Source organism: Hyalella azteca, unplaced genomic scaffold, assembly GCF_000764305.2.
Source record: "Hyalella azteca isolate HAZT.00-mixed unplaced genomic scaffold, Hazt_2.0.2 contig9004, whole genome shotgun sequence".
In the NCBI taxonomy this organism is placed as follows: domain Eukaryota; kingdom Metazoa; phylum Arthropoda; class Malacostraca; order Amphipoda; family Hyalellidae; genus Hyalella; species Hyalella azteca.
Genome location: NW_025939085.1, coordinates 94,314 through 116,149, shown reverse-complemented (window position 1 = coordinate 116,149; position 21,836 = coordinate 94,314). Strand labels below are relative to the sequence as shown.

The 21,836-nt window shown below is 39.3% G+C and overlaps 1 protein-coding gene across 2 annotated transcripts in view; it reads left to right on the top strand.

Moving 5' to 3' along the window:
• Positions 1 to 21,544, top strand: part of LOC108671700 — a 31,165-nt gene extending 9,621 nt beyond the window's left edge. For both annotated transcript variants that reach the window (XM_018159270.2, XM_018159269.2), the window contains exons 2-3: positions 4,325 to 5,924; positions 15,073 to 21,544. In XM_018159270.2, coding sequence (XP_018014759.1) covers positions 4,346 to 5,924; positions 15,073 to 16,427 — 2,934 coding nt within the window. In that variant the 5' untranslated portion in view covers positions 4,325 to 4,345 and the 3' untranslated portion in view covers positions 16,428 to 21,544. The remainder of the gene's footprint in view (positions 1 to 4,324; positions 5,925 to 15,072) is intronic.
• The last annotated feature ends 292 nt before the right edge of the window (positions 21,545 to 21,836 follow it).

Sequence of the window (21,836 nt, the reverse complement as noted above, 5' to 3'; positions counted from 1 at the left end):
TCCATTCTGGCTAGTGGCTAGAAACGTAGCCTAGCTAGCGTGTTATACCTAAATCGGTATTCTAACCAACTTGGCATACCAAGTTACCCGTTTCTGTTAGCCTACTTAGAAGTGGTAATGCTTTCTTATTTCATCAACACATTTCAAAGCTTATTTTTAAGTGGCAGCATCTAGGTCAAATTTAACTACTAGTTCAATAGTATATAGGCTAGGTCAATATTTTTGTTCAATCAATCACGTTGTCTTAAATTTTATTGAAAAGCCAGGACCGTCCTAGGAAGCAATGTATGTGTAACTCGTTTAGATGACCCGAACTGTAACCCTCGAATCGCCAGACCATTTTATCCCTTTATAATGAAAATGAATACCTATTAAACCATGGCATTAGTGTATTTGGATTTTCCAAATTCGGTGCAAATTTCCAGAGCTTTCGAAATGCGACTACTAAGTTATTATAAATTTCGTTTCTGAAATGCTTAGTTCCCCCATGAACAGCGGCTTGCTCAGTGCCGACCGGCACCTGAAGTTGAAACGAAATCGGTATAGTTATCATCTCCGGTATTCAATGCAGCTTTGATTTTACCTTTCGCCGATTTCTGGGCTCAAAATATTAATGCATTAGTTAATTGACAATCTCAAAAAAAGTTGATTATTTCAATCCGTGCTAATATATTTATGTAGACAAATCTCATCCATTCTGTGTCGATTGTATGAATCTGACTCGTACCACCGTATAGGTCATTGCAACGGTACAAGATTCTATAAAATGTGAACGGTAAGAAAAGGACTTTCATTATTAATCAAATATTTCCTAGTAATACTAGCAACATCTTAGCTCAGAAGCTTTTTTCATTAATGATTTAGAAAAGAAACAAGAAAAAACGATAGTTTCAATAATCATGGTGTGGCTTACTTTAATTGCTGTCGACATGTTTACCGCTCTTGCCGGCATGCCGCTCGCGAAACGTGTTGCAAGTTTAAATACCAGGCAGCAATGCCGGCCGGCCCTTTAAACTCTAAACTCTTGGGATATCATGCGCCATGTCTCGCATGTCTTTTGTATCATTTCTTTTGCGCGCGCTAACTGATCATGCGTTTTTTGTTGTAATTTTGACAGATACTGCAGTAATTTAGAAGTATTGATTTAGTGTTGTCAATTGGGTATTGATTTAAAATACTCGATTATATATTTGCCTCGTTAAATGATTTTATTTCATGTTGTCAGCGTAATAAAAAAAAGAAACATGAAGTTTATACGTATGTAATATGAGTATACATCCAAATCTAATAATTGTGAACATCGTTGAATTGCTGAATTGCATTCCTTTTTCTCGTACAGCGTGGAGAGATTTTCTTATGGGGCTGTCATGGTCCATGGAAACGTTGAGATTTTGTGACTTACGATATTTATGATAACTATAAGGACGAAAGTTCATTGTATTTGACAATTATTTAACAAAATGACGTTGAGTACTCAATGAATGGAATGTAAGTGATCGATAGAATTCTGTTTGTTGGCTTATCAGTGATAGCTGAAAGGACCTATCAACCCTATCATTGATTGGGGCGACGAGGGACATGTTACCTGCTCATTAATTTCAATGGGAATAACCGTTTCTTTTTCATATAATTCTATTGAATTTTTTTACGGTAAACCAGCTGTTGATTTCGATCGGATGTGATTACTATTTATTTCCCTAATTATTTTGGTTACAATTTCGTTGCTCTCTATTATGTTTCAAATCGTTTTCCTTACCATCATGGGGGAGAGCTTGATGAATGGACACAAAATAAGGAAAATTCCCATGCGAATCAACTGATGTTGGTCTAGTCTGACACAACCCTCTATTGATTCTGAGTCAGCACAACACGTGACCTTTGGCTCAGCGTCATTCCTGCAGTCACTTCGTGCAAGCTTCTTCTCAGAATTGTAAGGGTGGGTTTAATTTCTGAATGCCGGTTTACCCATAGCAGTGCAGATACGCACAAGCGTTAAAATACTCAAGTCTTCAGCTCTTATTCGCAAGTAGAGAAGAATCAGGGAGCCTGTTCCGTGTTTCTCTGTCATGTAATTCGTATCAATAATTGAGCAGTCATGAATCTATCGATATTTCGGTGTGTATTCGCTTTTCATTAGGACTTCAATATATATGGGTTCCAGTCTCTAATGTCCATTATCAGCGGCTTTATATACGATTATATTGATGCTCGTCTTTTCGTTTCAAATGTTTTGAATACTCGATTATGGTCTCTAAAAATTTCAGCCAATTACGTTTTTCGCGCATATCACTTTTATTCCTCAACGCGAACAACCTTGCTCTGGTATAACTCCAGTTATTTATTTCATACGGAATTGAACTCGTTATTATACTGTAGTAGAAGCAGCTGATAGAAAATCTTGTAGAGCAGCCGAAATGCAGGCTAGGTTCAGTGCCCCTATAGAGTGTGTGAGTGCGCGAGTGTGTGCTCCCATACGCAATGGGACCTCGCTCTCATTTTTGGCATACCCATACCCACACACTATGCTCTTGTTTCTCTATGATGCCCTGAAACCATCGCTAGCTTCACTGTCTTTTAACTCCTCGGGAATGCTGCCTTCATTGTATAACGTCACTTGAAAGGTCCCTAACAGTTCCAGTTTCAATTTATTAACTTATAAATTTCCATTCACAATTAGAAAGGCTGCTGAAAATAAAAACCTATATATTTTTTTAATTGAATGAAATTCGTGTAAATTAATGCATTTATATTAATTATCGTTTAAACTCAATTTATTCGAATTGGAAGAGCTACGTTAGTATGAACCTAATTATTATGTTTGTGTTGGTCTTTTCGTTCCTGCCTGTAATGAATTAAAGCGAGAGGAGTTTAGCAATCGTCCAGAGTTCAGGTTTTCTGTGTCCAGTGTCTTGGAACGGACGTCTTGTGGTTAGAGAACTTCCGGCCTTCCATAGAGGATGGGAAATGTTACAATTCTTACCTCATTGTAGGTGAACTCTACACCGAATATGGGAATCCTTTAAGATTTTATCTGCGTTAATCATGCAGGCAGTCTCCTTGAGGTGAATCTTCCGAGCGTTTATTATTGAATTCATTCTAATGTGTTATTAGTTATGCAATCTTGCAACAGTGGAAGATTTCAATATTAGTTTGAGATATTACCCAACCATTTTGTAGTCACAATTGAATTCATTATCAATAGGAACTCGATAGTTTTTAAACCATGGTCTACGACGTGTGTTCTTCGTTGCACCGGAACGATTTGTGGTGCCGTGGCATGCACTTCGTTTCTGGACGTCCGTTGCTTCGGGGCTAACTAAGCCTGGTTTGCTTTGGTTGTCAGGAAGGTGGTTTGTTTGGGTCACACAAGATTATTATGATACTTATGCAATCTTGATACTTGTGCAATAATCCGTCATGCAGACCTTAATTGGCTGAGTTCATTCCCTAAACTTCAATGTTGTTTCACAGTATGAACTAACGCCAATATATATTTTTCTGTTAGGGAGCCAGTTTTCGAAAAAATGTGTTGCTTCGATTTGAATTCTACTTTGTGCATACACGTTTCTTAATTAGCGCTCATGGCATGTGCCAATCGAATAGTTTTCATCCGATTTGGCGCGAATATATAACGAATTATCTGCAATTGTTACGATGTTTTTTTTTTTATTTACGAGCCTACGCTCACTCGCCAGCGTGGTGCTTTATATCGCCGAGGTTGAGGTTCACACGGGAGCGCATGACGCTCAAAGGGAGTCTGTTGCTAGCTAAGATCCCTGTTTACTATCCGTCATCGTGCAGAGGACCTGAGTACCTTTTTCCGGCGCCTAGTTCTATGCTAGGAGTACGCTCGTCTCTTATCGTAAATCGCCACTTAACTTCTATTGAAAATAACTCAACTTCTATTGAAGATAAGCTTCATTTCTGGATAGCGGGATCAGTTCTGCCTTCGATATCAGCATGGTCGTACTTAGATTTTCCTAAAGAATGAAGCACGTACGGTCGTACAATATTTTGCTTCCTTAGCAAATCCTCCTTCGCCTATGCTTATGACTGGCTTGGTGACTGCTGTGTCTTCTTCGCAATGATTCACTAAGATTCATTCTCGTCAATGTCTGTTCATTGCCGTCGTGTAAATAGCATATGCCTAACTTTACAGTAATAGTCGTTTTACCTAATCTCAAAAAATAGTCATCCTGTTCTATTGTAGAAAAAGTAATCCTTACCTAATTGATTACCTATGCTTTTTTGCAGCTAGCTATGCTGAGTCTTACTTAAAATTTGCAAATAAAAACTAATGTGTAAAATTTTCTGCTCCTTTCAGATACCCGTCAGCGGATTGAACATGGCAAGCGGTGGCAGTCTCACCATGTTACGGGAGGTATTGGAAAAGATGAATGGATGGATTGCTGGAGCGGAGGAAATCAAAGCTCATAATAAACCCTACTTCCACAGCGCTGCCTCAGATGAACATTTCCTGTTCGATGATCCCACCCTCGTAGAAATAAATTTTTTTCTACGTGATAAACGTCATCTCCTGGAAAACCCTGAAATTAAAGCCAAAGTGGAAAAAATCAAATCGTTGATGGCGCCTGTGTCCCCCGACCGCTCCTCCGGTGGCAAAGCTTCATTCAGATGTAAAATTTGCAATCCGGCTCTCAGAACATTGACTTCAACCCATCAGTCTTGTGAACAAAATCTTCACGATGAACTGTTTCCTGACAGCGAGGACTTGAGTGACACCCAAGCTTTAATGAACATTTATGAACATCATGAAGATCCCGCTACCCTTGCTGACATATGGCACAATGAAAATTTTACTATGAATACTGACACAGATTGCTGGTTCAATTCCGTTCGTTTGCAAGAAGAAGACGTACTCTGGTCTTCAACGAATGAATGCGAGTGTAATCTGTTTACTTGCAGTTCCTGTCGAGCAAATGGTTCCAAAAAATTTTCAAACCTAGCACAACTTCCAACCGAACAAAACAGTTTGCCTGATACTGCACTTCTTCAAGTTCTCGTCAATCGCACTCTTCGATCTAGAAGTGAAGACAGCCGGAGTAGGACTGCTTCTTGGTGTAAAGAACAACGTGCCGTTTTATCCTCCGCCTTATGCTCCAAAAATATTCCACCTCATGCGGGTGTGGAGAGCCGTTCTGATAAAAAGTCCTCAAAGGAAGTAGAGGATGACACTCCATCGCATTCAGAGGTCTCGAGCATCGCTGATGTCGATGATATGGAAGAAGTTCTTGGACATCCCATAATTTTTACAGATTTGACTCCACATGAGGTCGCACTTTTGAAAAATTTTGAGAGCAGCATGCCGGATGAAGCTAATGAGCTTGGTGCTGCTTTACGACACGAACAGGCCGAAGAAAGTTTTTGCACTAAGAGAAAGATGAATGTGAACGACCCCGAAAAAATAACAGCCCCAATCAAAGATAAGTTAGGAATAGCAACTTCACCTGCAACATCTGGTTACTTCACGGATACACCTCCTTTATCGCCCTCATCATCTACCTCTTCTGCGAGCCGACTGAAGTCGGATATAAAGGTTGAAAACGCGCTGGTGGCCGGTGCGAACGGATATAATAAAAATATCGAACCATTCAACCTCGGATTGGCCGTTCAAGTTGCACTCGCGCCCCAGCTCAAAGTGGAGTTGAAAACTGAAGAGCCGACAATTCAGCCACAAGTCATTAAGCCTAATTTTATGGTGAAACTGAAGTTTGGAGACCCAACCACCAATTGCGAAGATAAAATAACCACCAATTGCGAAGTGAAAATGCGAAATGTATATGATGATCACAGCTACTCGACTTTATCCAACCAATCTTACGTTCCGAAACACGAGATCGTCGAACTTTCTAGTACCGAGATTCCAACAAATCGCTCGTCCAAGAGAAAACTTTCTTTGATGGGTGAGTACCTTAAGACCTTACTTTGGAGTTTATTTATAAATTTTAATTAGCAATTGGGTTGGTTGTTACTGTGTTAAATGTTATGTGAAATGGTTACAATTCCTTTTCGGGTGCAGCAGGCTTATTTGTGCCAAAATTGTATTTCAAAGCATTTAAAGATGAAAACCAAATTATGCACAAATTTTCAACATTCTGCTTTCCTTCCGATCATTAGTAGCCTGAAGGTTAGCAGCGAATCACTATCTAGCCTGGAGGTTAGCAGCGAATCTTTTTACAAAATAAAATTAGTGAAATATTTTGTACCGGCATAGTATTGCCAGTTATTCAACATCTCCAGGTAGCGATGACGGTCATTGAGTTTTTTCCAATAATTTCCTCCTGCATATGCATGGTCTGGATCAACTTGAGTTTAGCCTATAGAAATAACCTTGGTAGCTCAGACCAGAGTTCTTCCTATCGAACCGTAGATGCACCAATTCTAGCGATTCCGAAAACAATTTTTTGGAAACGCATTTCGATCTGTTTGCAATCCATGATGTTTAGGTTGTTCCAATGAGAAAAGTTGTATCTAATAAGCTACTTGGCATTTGCTATTTAGGCTGCAATTTCACCTTTTGATTGGAAATTTGACAATATTTTCAGTTCTGTGCGTTTAAAGAAAAAACTCAATCATATAGCTTGTTCAATTGAGTTTGACTGAGGAATGTGTTCGAGCCTCATCTTCAGGAGAGGTCTTGTGTCTGTTTGTTTGTTCAGGACATTGATTATTCCTTCGCCGTAAGCATGGAGATTGTAGAACATTAAAAACGCGTGTAACTCTTTCATGTTGATTAAATAACGGTTTTGGAATCTTTAATTTTTCTTTCTTATTACGGGTTTTACATGCACATCATTTAACATTTTGCTGCATGTGCCTCTAAATGCATTCTGAGAAATACTAATCTCCGTTATTGAATATGATATGTCGTACTATCGCGTTCCACTTTACTTGATGCTCATTCTTCACTCTTATTGCAAGACACGATCCTAAAATTCAACTGATTGCTGGCGGCAATGTTGAGGGAAGAAGCATGCGCTGCACGATAGGTAGGTTGGCTGGCAGGCCTTCAGAGCGGTCAGCGACTCGAGCATGTGTGCGTCAGCCGCAGAGCAGCTATTGCATCACGCGTTCACACACACGCACTGGCTGCTGCTGCTGCTGCTGCTGTTGCTGCTGCTGCTGGTACTTCCTTGCTACATGGGCTGCGTACATCGTTATTGCTTGTCGTATAATGTTGACGCTTCTTCACTTAAATGCTCGATGTTGTCTTGCTGTTTTAGTGTTGTTGTTGGCTCGTCGTTGAAGCATGAACTTTGGCGTTATTTTCGATGTTTTACATAATATGTAATGGTAATCTGCCCCCTACTTCGTGTTTCTGCTAAAGTTGAAGCATGCTATCGTATGTTGTGCTGATGGTATCTATGTAATGATATCTAACAAATTATGTGAACATTCCCTCGTCCCTCGTGAACATTATCAATGCAACAAATAACGCTCTTGCGACTCGTACTAGAATATTCCGAAACGTGAATGGAAACGAGCAGAAGCACGAGCTATAAAGAAGATCAAAATGAGTCTTGACGCACGCCACCAAGGGGCGGTGGTGTGCGTGTGTACAACCGTGTACGTCTTTTGGTCGTCTCAAGGTCACATTGCAGCCGCAGACATGGGCGTTTGACGCCGCCGCTGCTGGAACGCACCGAGCAATGGATCTTCCGACGGGAAAATTGGAGCACCGAGCCAAGAAGATTCCACTTCAAGATGATTACTGTAGCTCTTGCTGTAATTATTCAGCAATAGAAAACTGAATCTGAGAAATCGGCTGAGCTCTGACTATTTATAAATACTGCTATGGAAAATCATTATACATGAACAGTAAATCGACTTAAGTCTAGAAACTGCTAGAAACTATTTAAAACTAAAAATTGTGTATTATTGTAAAATCAGTAAATCACTATTATTAAAGAAATTCTCAAAAGAATTCATAACAAAATTATAATCCAAGAAAAATACGCTTTATTTTTAATATTGGAACATGTTCAAACAAGTTCAAGTTTTATAGTTGTACATTAGAGCGAGTAGCGTTCAAGCGTCCTTGCAGCAGTCGTTGCACCCTGCCACTATATACATGCGTCGCACGTACGAAACTGGTGTGACAACTTGATGGAGGCTTCGATTATATGAGCCGCTACTTTTTCAACGATACATGTACATACAACCTCGCTAAACGTATTATTGGTTATCTGTAGCTGTTAGCTGCTCTGTAGGATTAGGGACAACAAAGCGGTATTGATCATTTTAGAATTTAGATGAGTGGTATGGACACTATTGACGTTAGTTCGTATATTCTACAGGGTAGTTCGTACATTTAATAAATACTCCTTCATACTCAAAACCTTATGATCAATAATACATGAACACAATAGTTACGACGATGTGTCCTCTACTCCCTTCGTGTGGATAATGTCTCTCCGTCTTTCCTCTCTACTGCCCTCTCAGCTCGACTACGCGTGTGTTCACGGTATTGTTAGACATCGCTCCTCTCCCACGCAGGAACGCTGCCACCGACGCCTTTCCCTACAACTTTTTTCGCTCATCTCAGTCTTGGTGTGGATTATTTCATTGAACCAACCACGTCTTGGCAAGCAGACACTAAGATTTCCGGTTTTTAAAAAGGTGGTATAGCGCAGTTCGATTTTGTCGTGCATTTCAATTCTAAGTGTTGACGGTATAGACGATTTTTTATTTCCCAATTAATTAATAATGAAAATTAGAGTACTTAATAATAATAATGAATCGACGAAGAAGAAGAGGAATAACACAAACAAAATTATGTTGTATTTATTTACCATTTGCACCAACGATGTGAAATTGCGAGCAGCAACAGCAAATCTGTTGCTCGTCTGCTTTATTTCGCCACAGCTCGCAGAACCTGGCCCTGTGCCCGCAGTCGCGCTAGCAGTCGCGCCGGGCAGTCGCTTGAGTGAGCCCGTACATATCCATTCTTTTCTATTAAAAGTCTCGTCTGCCTCTTCCAATTAGTATTAGTACTAGTGTATTATTGAGCGCATAACTACCTCGTTGTTCATTTTTTCACGTTTGTCTTCCAGAAATTACGCGATTGTTCGATTTAAATACACCTGCCGCTTATATATATATGCTGTTTTCGTTGTTTAGCGTGATATGGTGCATATTATTTATTCATTTTCGAGCTTCGTTTTCTCATCATCGACGAGCACCAGATCGTGCGCATCTACCAGATCAGAGCACCAATGTAGATGCGCATCGTAAAAATTTTCGAGCATAACCTGCAAATTCTTGGTTGCCAGTCGATTTCGGTGAATGCCATCATCAGGAGGGGTTAGCACCGCTGCAAGTTTTTAGTAGACCTACTTGGCAGGCGCGATCTTATCAACAGGATGCTCGTTCATCTTGGTCTAATACTAGCCACACTAGGCTCCTTGCTCCTTTCTCAATTCTGCTTCAATTTTACGCCGTACCGTTCTCATATTAGGTACCCTTTATCCCTTTACTATATAACTCGTTTATAAACGATAGTCGATTTTTTCGCTGCCTTGATTATAGTGAATAAAATGTATAAATAATATAATTACATACACCATGTTTTTCGTTGGAAAATTAACTGATGATTTCACTTTACTTCGAAGGTAATTTTTTCCTACCGCTGGTATGGCATGGTAGATTTTATTGCTCGTAACAAGTTTCGCTTAGGCGGGCATGGGAAAGAGGTATGCAAGATATGTGTGCAAGATATGTATGGAAGATGGACCTCAATTGGTAGACATTCCCATGTTTTTAACCAATCGGACTATATGTGTGCAAAAATTTGATCTCCACATGCTTTGTAGGGGACTTATTTGGTTCGGTTATTTCCTTCCACCTGCAATACTTTCATTATTTTTCTTTCCTACCTTTTCCTACCCATAGTCTACTAATATTAAACTTCTTGCTGTCAGACCTTTAGATATGAACTGCATTGAAATCCATCGAAGTATTTGTGCAGTAAATGTAAGTGAGGATTAATTTTTTTATCTAATATCAATGCTTCGTTCTCAAATGCCATCGCGCAAAACCTGCAACCATTACACCGAAATAGAGCTTGTTAGTTACAACTTAGAATAAATTCGAATCTTGGTCAAGATTGATGGTTAATTTGTCGCTTACTGCTGAGTCACTCCATGAGATAGAGCTTGCATGCAACATTAAAAAATGGCAGCATATTTTTTTGTTAATCGTGCGTAGCCTTTTTCCTTGTTGCGTAACGAGGGCATGCGTCTCTTTAAAGGTTTGAGCAGCTCGCCAACTCACGGTCATTCACACCAACCGGTGTGCTCTCATGTGACATTTCGCTATTTTGCCTTGTTTTTGAATACTTTGTCTTGACAGAGCCCTGCTAAAAATAGTGGGCATTAAGTATTTATTTTATTATATGAATTAATAATGTTATTTTATGTTCATAGCTGGGTTTTCTTAACGCCTCGTTGCAATAATTTTTGGCAGTGAAAGATATTTTTCTTTTCATGATTATGCTGATATTTCTCGGTAAGCTGTCTCAGACAACATAAAATCTAAGTATCTAATTATTGGTTAAATTTTTAGCTCTACTTCTGCTTCAGATCTTTAGTCTAGCAGACTTGTAGAAGACTGATCTGACGATTGCAAAAAATGGATATTTTTATTTGTAACGAAGGATATATCAAGAACCCTCATTCGGTTTATTTCAAGTCGCCCTTTGAAAAACTCGCAAATTTAGCATCTCGTTGGTCAGCAATAGGTTAATGGCCTCTTTCCTTGTAGCTTCCTGGCAACTGTATGCACAGAAGAGGCACTTGTTACTGTGTGATTGCTCAGCCGACCTATTCTTATTGTCAGTTTGTACCGGAGGTATGCTTGTTACTGCAGAGGGTTTTCTGACTCTTTACGTTGATAGGGTGCACAATTTTTGACTCGTCTGTGCGTGTCAACTTGACTCGACTCCAGTGCTTTTCCTGGCAACTATCACTATTAATGTGTTGCGTTTATATCGCAACAATAACGTAAAGCCGATACATGTGGTTCGCTCATTGCTCCTGCGTGTGTACTTGCCTTTGCATTGATTATTATGCGAGTTGCTTCAGGCGAGTGAAGTTCATTTCGTTCGTTATGTGCGTCTGTGAGTCTATATAAATACTTGTTATTTGTTGATTGTTACAATCTTTACCCATATCGAGTTATTTTGTATTTGTTCACGTATTTGTTCATTACGCGTTTCTCGGACCCCCATAATGGCTACTGTCTCATTTATATTTATACCTTATATATCAGTGTGATTTACATTTCCTTCGTCCACAATTTACACGCATTTCACGGTACTGATCGATTACTATGTAATTATTTAACATTCGCTTTTGATCGGTTTCTCATGCGGTTCCTCTCTCGAGATAAACGATACCTCTGCACGCGCTAATTCTTGGTCCAAATGTGTTCCCAACTGTTCAAGTGGCATAGATTTCCTGCGTGTTTAATCTTGAGACTTGCGTAATGACTTTCCTGTTATCTATCGCTTCAAAACCACACGTTGGGGCCGTAGGCCTAATCTCGGCGGCTGTATGATGACCACGTCCAAGACGTGACGTTGCATGCCCTCGGTTTATCCTCTCACTTCAACTTGAATGAAAATCATAATGCGATGCGTTCCATGTTAGGCTACGTGGGAAAATCTCTTATTACCTTGTGGTGAAGCGTGCAATCCTGTTGTACTGTAAGAAATTGGGTTTCTGACTCTTATGGAGAATAAAGTCTCCAAGAAATTGTTTCGCTCAGATTTATGAGACATAGTAAGAATTTTTGCTTTCCCTGCTACGCTCCATGTTTTTGCACTCGCGCCTACACCCATGAAGAAGCAGTCTACGCTTGTCGTTTGTGCTATAATAGCATCGCTCCCCTGAGCGCAATCATTGTCAATAGCGCTCTTCTGATCAGTCCCTGAGCAGCTGTTAAAAGCACTCAAGCTCCAAGACATGAACCGTTGCCCCTCACCGCTATTCGTGTATTCTCTCTATTTTTTCCTCTCCTTCCAGCAGTATACGAGACGAAATAATAACTAACTATCACCAAATATATAAATCTGGATGAGCTCATCAAAAAAACGACAAGTTAATAAATGATAAAAACGGCATTGTCATATCATAAATTATCAAAATTATCAGTGGCTTATGAAATGTCCTTTCAGAATTTAATGACTGTCTATGGTCAATTATTATTCGTATATTGCTACATTTTTCGTAGAAAATGATTTACACTTGGAGCGCACCTCTAGTAAGAAGCTCCTCCAAAATTTAATTAGTTACGGCATTTTTGCCTCATTGGAAACACGTGTTCCGTACGAGCCAGCCGAGCATAATGACCAGACTCAGGTCCCCTCTCACGCCAGCTTCGTCTGTTGCTCTAGTTGCGTGCGGCTCTTGAAAGCAACCCCACTGGGGATCGGCCTAAGTGGGGTTTGGGGATGCGTCTGAGGCGTGTCTAGTCTCTGGCTCTTTTCCTCTCTTTGTGTCTGCTCACTTCTCTGCTCTCCTTTTATGTCGCCTCAAGAGGTGCGTCGTGGTCTAGGGAATATTTTTTTTTTTTTCGGCCGTGAATTCAACAAACTTGGCTTTATATTGATCGGCTCGAGTTTAATGTGCATTGGTTGATAGTGTTACTATAGCTTTCAACGACATATCTAAAAATGTAAATTTAGCTTAATCAGTTCCCAAATTCAAGGGCATCTGTGCTGATTAAAAATTATCCGAGTGCACATCGAAAAATTTTCATGGTATCGATATCATTATCCATGAGTAAGGATACTTATTTAGTATTTACTGAGTGGTTGGGGGTACACTTTGTTGATGAACTTCTGAGAAGAGGAAATTGAATCCTTGGTTTAACGTTGATAAATTTCGTCATTTCTCAAGAAAAATTTTATTTCCACGCTAAAAGAAGACATTAATCCTTACTGTGAATGTAAACTTCGATAAGCCAGTCAGTTGAGATACGTCAATGAGGAGAGTGTTCCTCATTAGCGGAGTGTAGAAGGCAGGAAGAGTCTCACATCAGCAGGTGCTTCTCGTAACTTTCGACTAACGCGTCGCGTCTCTCCCACGTCGCTAGCGACTGGCTGTTGCTAACCTATTCTTCTGTCGTTGTTGCCAAGCTCGAGGCTCGTACTATTTCTTTACCATTTTTTCCCCCTTGCTTCATCCGGCGAGTTGTGGGTCTCCGTCGCTGCTTCTTGCGACCGTTGTTTTATTTGTATGATATTTTACTAGTTTCTTAAGTTTTCTGAAACATTTTATAATTATAAAATTTATGTTAGTAATATTTTCTTATTACATTTTTACTTTTATTTTGATGATCACTTCTAATAAATTCTCATTTCTTATCCTCTTTACTACTTAGTGATCTTGCCGTAATGTCCTTACCTTCGAATTGTGGTCACATGATGCACTTATTGCACTACTTAAATTTTTCCTACCCAGGTATCTAAGGATACTATCGTATTTGACTGCCTTATTTTTCGGTTACGGCTTGTTGGACCTGATTAAAGTACAATAGCCTTCTTTTGTCTCCACATTTCGTTGCTAGTTACCTTCTAGTACCCGTTCATGTCTAGTACGTGTACACGCCCTGCCGCGCGTCTCGCCTCAGACGAAATCGATACTCTCTCTCGTGGCACTCAACTTCTCCCTCGACCACATCACTACCTCTCGCATATACATACACCTTTACTACCTGCTCTTCTCTTTTTAACAGGAATTTATTATTTTAATGCTGAATAGTCTCATCATTTTATGAAACGTTCGCCATGAAACGTTAGCGGACTTACAATTTTTTTAATTTATATGCTTCATTTTTCTCGGATATAAGCTAAGATATGCAATCTGTGGTAAATATTACAACCTTTTTATTTTTATGTTGCATCCTGTTTTTTTCTGTTTGTTGTTTCACGTTTTCGTTTGCTACCACCATCTATCAGCTGAAGGCTTCATTAATTTTTCAACTTGATTTTCTGATGTAAAGTCTTGAATTACTGTGAGAATTATTCGATTCAATTTGGTGAGTGTGTGTCTAGACGGCGGTGAGACAGCCAGGTACTTTACTATCAAGGTCAGGAATACTCGAGCCACTTGATTGCTGTGCTACGAACGTATCGAGTTATTCAAGTCGTATGCTAACATCGTGGCATTTTTTAAGCATCCATCGAAATGCAGCGAGGCTTTGTAAAAAAAATTGCAAATATTCATTCGTCAACTCAGTAGACGTGACTATGTTGTATCAAGTCTGTCAAATGTTTCTTAGGAGTTTCAATCGACCTCTTTTTGCTGGAACGGTTCTTAAAATTTAAGTCCTGCTTGAAAACGTTAGTATCGTAGTACAGTAGAAGAGAATCTAAGTGTAACTATGGGTATTGAGTATTTATTTCGATGTTTTCAAGAGTTTTCTTTATTAGGTTGAAATTTATCTTATTGAGTTTCTAAACTGCCAGTTACTGGTGAAGGAGAGGTGGTTAACTTACAACATGCAGCTCCATGCATACGGCCATGTTTGTCTCCCGTTTTGCGCCGGCAAATTTCTGGAAAGAGAGAGATGGAGGGCGAGGGTAGATGGAAGAGTTATGGAAAGAGAGATGGAGGGCGAGGGGGTAGATGGAAGAGTCAGGGACCAGATCTCAGTGTCAGGGTCAGGTTTGTGTTGTACGAACAGTGCTGCTTTAAAGCCTGTCGCCGGCTAGACTTCGAAAGCGAAGTAATTCGCAATTGGGCAATTTTATCCGACCCGCTAATAAAATTGCCTAGACGTAGTAGCAGCTTGGCCCCTAGCAATACGTTCGTGAGAACGGCATGTTTGTTTATTATCTACACGTTTATTCTTGTTAATTCGAACATCATTGTTGTTCATGTAGTCTTGGCATATATACGTAGTCGATTTCAGGTTTATTTGATTTATCAAAAGTATTTTTAAATGCTTCTGTTGTGTGCATTTCACACGTTGCATTTCCAAGAAACTGTAAACTGAACATAGCGCCACAAATTAACTTGTTTAACGTCGTATTTCTTTTCTGTGCAGATCCTCAGGAGGGTAGTGAACGAGCTGCTAAGAGTCGCACACGAGTTGTCAGCAGAGTGGCCGCTCGAGATGCTATCACTCAATCGTCCGGAGCTAACTACTTAGTAGGTTCCACGGCTGCCGTCGGCCGCGGCAGGAAGGCATTGAAAACTGGAGTCAGTTCGGTGGTGATGTCAACCGAGAAAAAGAATTTGAGGATAAAGAAAATTGAAGTGTTCGACTCGAAACGCTTGCCTCTACCTACTCCTACGCCAGCTTCCCCATCGCTCCCTATTGGGGAAAGAACCGAGAATGGTTGTTTAGTACATAGACCTTCTACCCATTTCCCTCTCCCCAACACTCTTTCTAATTCTATAACAACCTACCACGCGCCACCACATAATAGTAATACCATCTCCGTACCCAGTGTTACTTCACAATTGTACCCAGGGCTTGGCTGCCTCACTGGTGCCACTATCAATACTGATCCAGTTTCACCTCTTCCTCTCGCACCTCATAACAGTAACATACGTACATTCAATGACAGCGCCTTGTATAGCATTTCTAAACCTGCCGGTAAACCGCGGTCAGGCGCAAATCCATTGAATTCGTTACCTTCCAATTACTTCATACGAGGAAACGATCCTGCTAATAATAATATTGTCAATAGTTTGTACCGAAATGAAAATTCTATTTGTGGGTCGTTAACAAACGCTTCGTCAGCGAAGAAACGAGGCAGGAAACCAAAACAAGATCCCGTCGTTCCGAACAATATTCCGGCTATGGCAGTACCTGTAGCTGGCCCCTCTGTTCCTGGGTTACCTCTAACAATTTACCCAGTGCCTGTAAGTGCAGCCGCTAAAGGAAATGCTGAAATTCCTGCACCCGTCAGAAGGAGAAAACAATCCAACCTCGACCCAGTGAAACGTGAATTACATAATCAATCTGAAAGAGAACGCCGGAAACAGCTTAGATTAGCTTTTGATGGGGTTAGACAAATCTTGCTCCAAAATGATCCTCCTAAAACGAAGCTTCCTAAAGTTAAGGTGCTCATCTTCTCTCACCGAGCACATGATGATCGTGTTGCTTACTGTAAATCACTTCTTGCCGTAAGCAATCGAATTAATAAAGCACTTGTGATAGAAGAAAGTCTGAGTACCCGTCAGCAACGACGCTTGGCTAAACTGAGGAAAAAGCTGGCCAAGGTGAGGAGGCAACGGCGTGAAGCTCTTCGGGAACAACGTAAAATGAAAGCCGAGAAAAACGACGGCTCTCTTGATATCAAGGGACGAAAGGCCCACGGTGCACCCAGACCATCTGCCGGCAGGAAAGTTATGCCGAGTGTTGATGTACTGAATGCCAGTAGAACTTACTAAAGTATGAGAATCACGATTATGAGTTGAGGAATAAATTTCAGGAATATCCTTGTGTTGGATTAGTTTGAAACGTGTATGAAGTAGAGTGGCTGCGAACTCCTTTCGAATTTTTACTGGAAATGTGGTTAATCAGATCATAGGTGTGTTATTTACACTAATTTACAGGGCACTTAAACTTGTGCCTTAGTGTAACTTGTCTTGTGACTAGTTGTGCTAACTGAAGTGTGCAGGGATCACCTGCTCGCAATTGCACATCATTGGTTAAGGTTATTTTAAGTTTTAGGTTGAGTTTCTCTAGTTTTGCTCAATGTCCCGTTTTTTCCCCGAGTTAGGCCACCAATTATTCTGACGCAAGCGGCTTTTCGATGAAAGTAACCCGTTTTTTTTATTTTTTCATTGATGAATCGCTTGCCAACGTCAGAATACTTGATTAATTTTTAAGTTTTGCTTATAAATTGGTGTTGATGAAAATATCGACGCAGCCGACGAATGAGTAGAGTAGCTATAGGTCAACGAATTCCTCCTATATTGAGTGCAAATTTGCTCATGGCTTTTCTGCCCGACGATTCCTGGTTGAAACTAGTATTTGTGCGACTAATTAACATCAGCTTCTCTTCTTACTTCTTCACTCTCTTATACTGTTAGTAGGTATTGACAGTGTGGTAGGCACGTTGGACTGACACTAAATGATTTGTCGGCTCATTGCGACACTTAATTTGCAGCTCTTTTTAATCTGTTCCTTAGTCGTTTTAGTAAAAGACTTGAGCTGTGGGTTGTTCTCTCTGTTGGCTTTCCAGTAGAGAATTTGAATTGTTCTCACTGCGGATTTCTTGGAATTCAGAAACTGTTCTAGGTTTTCTGTACTTATGGACTGAAATTGTCACTTCAAGTAATTAGCACTCTGATGGACGCTATTTTTATCGTTATTTTCTTGTTTCTACGTACGTTCCTTTTGGTATCGTTAAGTTAACTGTTAATTTACCCTACTTGTGCAACTGGTAGAAGCTTTGGCACGTCTGCTTAGAAGCACGTCTTCATTAGCTTACCGAAAAGCGTTTTCATTTTGGTGCCTTTTTCGTTAAGAAAAGAGGATGGCTCCCATTTATTTCTAGAAATTCGCCATTTAGGAATGACGACAAATTCTGCTGTAGAAATTGCTAAATAACCAACCTGTGAGAGTCTACTGTAGGTATTGCAGTATTTCTTTTTTCGCTGCCAGTCGAGAAATGTTTGCCTATTGTTGTTGGGATTCTGTTACCTATATTGAGAGGCTCTATATAGTAGCTGGAATTTCCGATTTCTCTTTGCGTCTGGCACTCTCTTCTTTAAATTAATTAATGTAAACATTAAATCACGGGAAGTACCAAGTCAACGATGAATTGACATTACCTAAGCTTTTAGGATAGTAATTTGAGCACTTACTTGAACTTGATCGTTCTTAAATAGTCTTTTATGAATTCGTGTGTCCACAATAATTGGAGGTAATTTCCTGATTGGCTGCTTATTGTTGCAGCAATGAGGAATTTTAAGTTGATAATTTCGTATTTCTGGTTTCAATTTCTGAAAATAACTTAATTGTAGATTGTTTCATTGACGCCTTATCGAGCTGTGTTTTTATTGAGTTTCAATGCTTTTAAACTCAATCCAAATCAATGCCCACGCGATAGCACACGAATGTTTGGACTGGCCGCGTCAAAATTGACATTGTTCTTTGTGCGTAGGTGCTTAAAATATATATGCATTTTACTTGGTATTGTTGACGATACCATTTATGTTCCATCGCTCATTGTTGGTGAGTTATAGTTTGAATTTTTGCGGATAACTGAAGTTGAAGGTAGAAACGCACTAAAGGTAGTTGTTTCGTCCGTTGGTTTGGGAGCTGAAATTTTACCTGCCTTCATCGCTAGATTTGTATTCCCATATTTATATAACCGCAGAAATTGATCATGGAACAATTGTCGTCCAGTGACGAATCATTGAAATTTTTAGGACTGCTGGCAACGACGTCGTCGTCTCTTTTAGACATGATACCTGAAGAGGCGAATTTGATGTGACAACAAATAAATACAATTAATGTCTTAGTGTGTAATTTCTCGAATGGTTTTCGAATCCTTAGTTTTAGTTAGAATTATTTGTAGTTTTTCATCCGCGTAGATTTTTTGTGTAGTTACGCGGTTTATAGTTTTAAGCTCTAGTTGTATGAATAGTAATTAGCACTAGTTGTAAAACACCTTCAGACTTTTGATCACGTATGTGTGTGCACAACGGGTCGCATTCGACGCCTGTTGTTCATGGAAATTTACGGTAAGCCTTCCGTACGACTTGTTCTTTTACCTATGACTTGTTGTACGAGCCTATTTAATATTCAACGTCCATTGTACCTGATCTACCACTCTTCTCATAGAGCGTATGTATAATGACGTGGGCATTATGAGACCGATTACTTTCTTCATATTGATACAATCGTTTGATTTTAATGTTAAATCTTTACTTTGATTTTGGCTCCGAGAATGTAATGACCTTCAGTTCTTTCAGTAATCAAGCCACCAGAAATTTTGTTAGTCATCCTTTTGTAGCATTAAATTATTGTAATAACTTGAAATTAAATTGGACACCGAACTTATCCAAGAACCTAACCATTTGCACTTGAGTGTACTTTGACGTGCGAGTACCTCAAACTGGACATGGTGAGTGACTAAAATCGTTTTCGTGCTCATTCGCATTCTATGTTCTGCAAACCTTGCCTCATATAACGTGTTTTTTTGCAATTAGGTAGTTTGAATGCTAATGTTGTAATTAGCTAATCTGAAATACCACTCAACGCGCTCTATCTAGATAACTTTCCTTCCCTAGTTTGATTAGTTTACGTATTTCAATTAAACTGGTTTTATTACTGATAAGTTCATTAATTAAGCCAAATTCTTGTACCTCGAATGTCGTAGTTTCTAGGATAAGTTCGGTTTTTCTTAACTTAAGATGCCTTGACGACATTGTAAAGTAGTTTTTAGCAAACTTTATCCAGCTTTTGACTGGCCATAGATGCTTATATAGTTCGTGTGAATACAATAACGCTATAGTTCAACATAATAAACTTGTAAGGTACACATGTAAATTTAGTTCGTTTTGAGTCTAGTTCTGCCTTATAATCGTCAGGCTAGTATGTTTAACATCTAAGCGTGTTTTGGCCCCATATTTTCTGGTACCTAGCACTTCCGAATACCATTTCCCCTTGCCGTCTTGTAAGTTTGATTTTCTTCAATTAAACTTGCAAATTTTCATTGAAGAATCATAGCTACGATCTTGTTTGGTCATTTTGGGGCCCTGTAGAGTAAGAGTCATTATGGTTCCTCCAGAAAGTTTCGAATCATCACTGCAGACCATGTCAAGTATCAGTGTACTCAATATCTCCAGTTACTGTGAGTGAAATATGCTCATCAACTTTTCTGATAAACGCAGAAGCAAGTTTGTGAAAAGCTTTTGTGATGAATTTTGCTAAAGATAAATATGCCTACTAGAAAAGCGTTGTCTTACATACGAGTTATGTTATGAGTACATGGTCCTCAAAATATCGTTCAATCATGTCAAATTCTCCTTGCAATCCCTTTCTCCACTCGAAGCCTAGCGTGGATGTTCCTATGCTACTATCAGCCATTATCGTGCTATCCATGATCCAATGAATTAATTACATGCTCACAAAAATGCAGGATGTAAGCAAGTTCGCTGCGAAAGCGCTTAGCCGCTAAAGCTGACCACAGAAGACTTTTATACCTGTCCTGTGTGCTGCTCGAAGTTTAGCATATTTTATGTACGGTCATGCTCCGACTAGTTTTTCAAAATCTAACGCTTATTTAGGATTTACTGTAAAGCCGCGAAAGCCCTTGATTGTACCTTATCACTAACGGTGACTTGACGACTCTCGGTGATTGACTGCCTTTCCGTAGTAGAAGGAAACGAGCCGAAATTCACGCGTCAGTGTCTTTTTAGTCATTGAATCCTGTTAGTCTAGGGATCGTTCATGTGAAAACTCGAGTGAGGCAAGTTAATCCAAGACAAATAGTTGCAAATTATCAGCTTCCATTTTTGTACATTTCCCGGTAATTGCTAGATTGAGGCGCTGTACTCGAAGCTTTATAAGAAGTCTGTATTCCGAATAGCATTAAAGTATATAGTCTCGGTTGCAGTTTTTGTATTTTCTTTTTTAATTGGAAACAAAAGTAGAAAAGTATTTAAATATGCAACTTGAGCGACAAGATGCTCTCTTCTCTCCACGCCCGTGCAGTTTAAAGCTTTGGGCAAAGCTCCTCGAGACTCGTGTACTTATATCGTAGATTTAGTGAGTGTGCAGTAGGTAAGTTGTGTCCATAGTCAAGCAGTTAACCATAGGTTCGGTGCTTGAGCTAGATGTTTTGCTCACTTATAAACTAGTTATATTTTTGTATCATTTTTACGAACCTCATCCATAGTTGTTCTGTCTCACTCGGTCAAGTTTTCATGTCCTACGATCCCATCCCAAAGACTCCTGCTTAGGCAACCTAAACCAGATTAAATTTTACAACAAAAATGTCGAGTGCTAATTAATTTAACAAAGAATTCATGGTGAAAATCTTGCATCTTGGAAACGATTAAAATTTTGTTTGTTCCGAACTTGGATTTTCTTGCCGTGCATTGAGGAAATCTCTTTTTATAGGCCAGTGTTGGAACTTTCTTTGAGTGACTAATCTCAATTTGTTCTTTGAAGACAATTTATAATGGCCTCCACAATTCGTATTTATACTTTATTTTTGTAATAAAAATTAAAGGTCACTCCATTGTTAGATGTGAATGCAATTCTAAAATTTTTTGTTTTAGCCTCGCACGGATTTTTCAAATTGACAAATTATGGCACTGGTTGAGTACCTACCATAAAAGCTGTTGTTAACAATGGACAATATGATTCAAAGTGTTTTAATTATCTTAATTTCATGATTTTTCGTGTGTTTCTGAATAGTTTTTTTCTTGTCCTAATGTGTATATCAGCGTACATTAGCTCTCGAGTAGCAGAGGGAAAGGGATTCAATGAGAAAACGCTTTACTTGATGATTGTGCTGAAATAAAAAATGTAATGGCTGAAATAAAATGAAAATAGAAAACCATGTTTCATTCCCCATTTCATGGTTTAGGATGCTATTTCCTGCGAATGGAAGTGTCGCGTCATGTGCGATATTCATTAAACTCTGGAAAGAAGAATGCAAAATTTCGAGTTTTTATTTAATCAACTATCAAGATATTTTATATAACAAATAAAGTGTCGCAATATCTGAAAATTAAAACCAATTGCCCGTCATCAATTACTCTCCATACTAATCATCAGTGGCGGAGACAGAAATAGATCAATTGTTCACGACTCGTTCTGTAAAAATAAAACGAGAA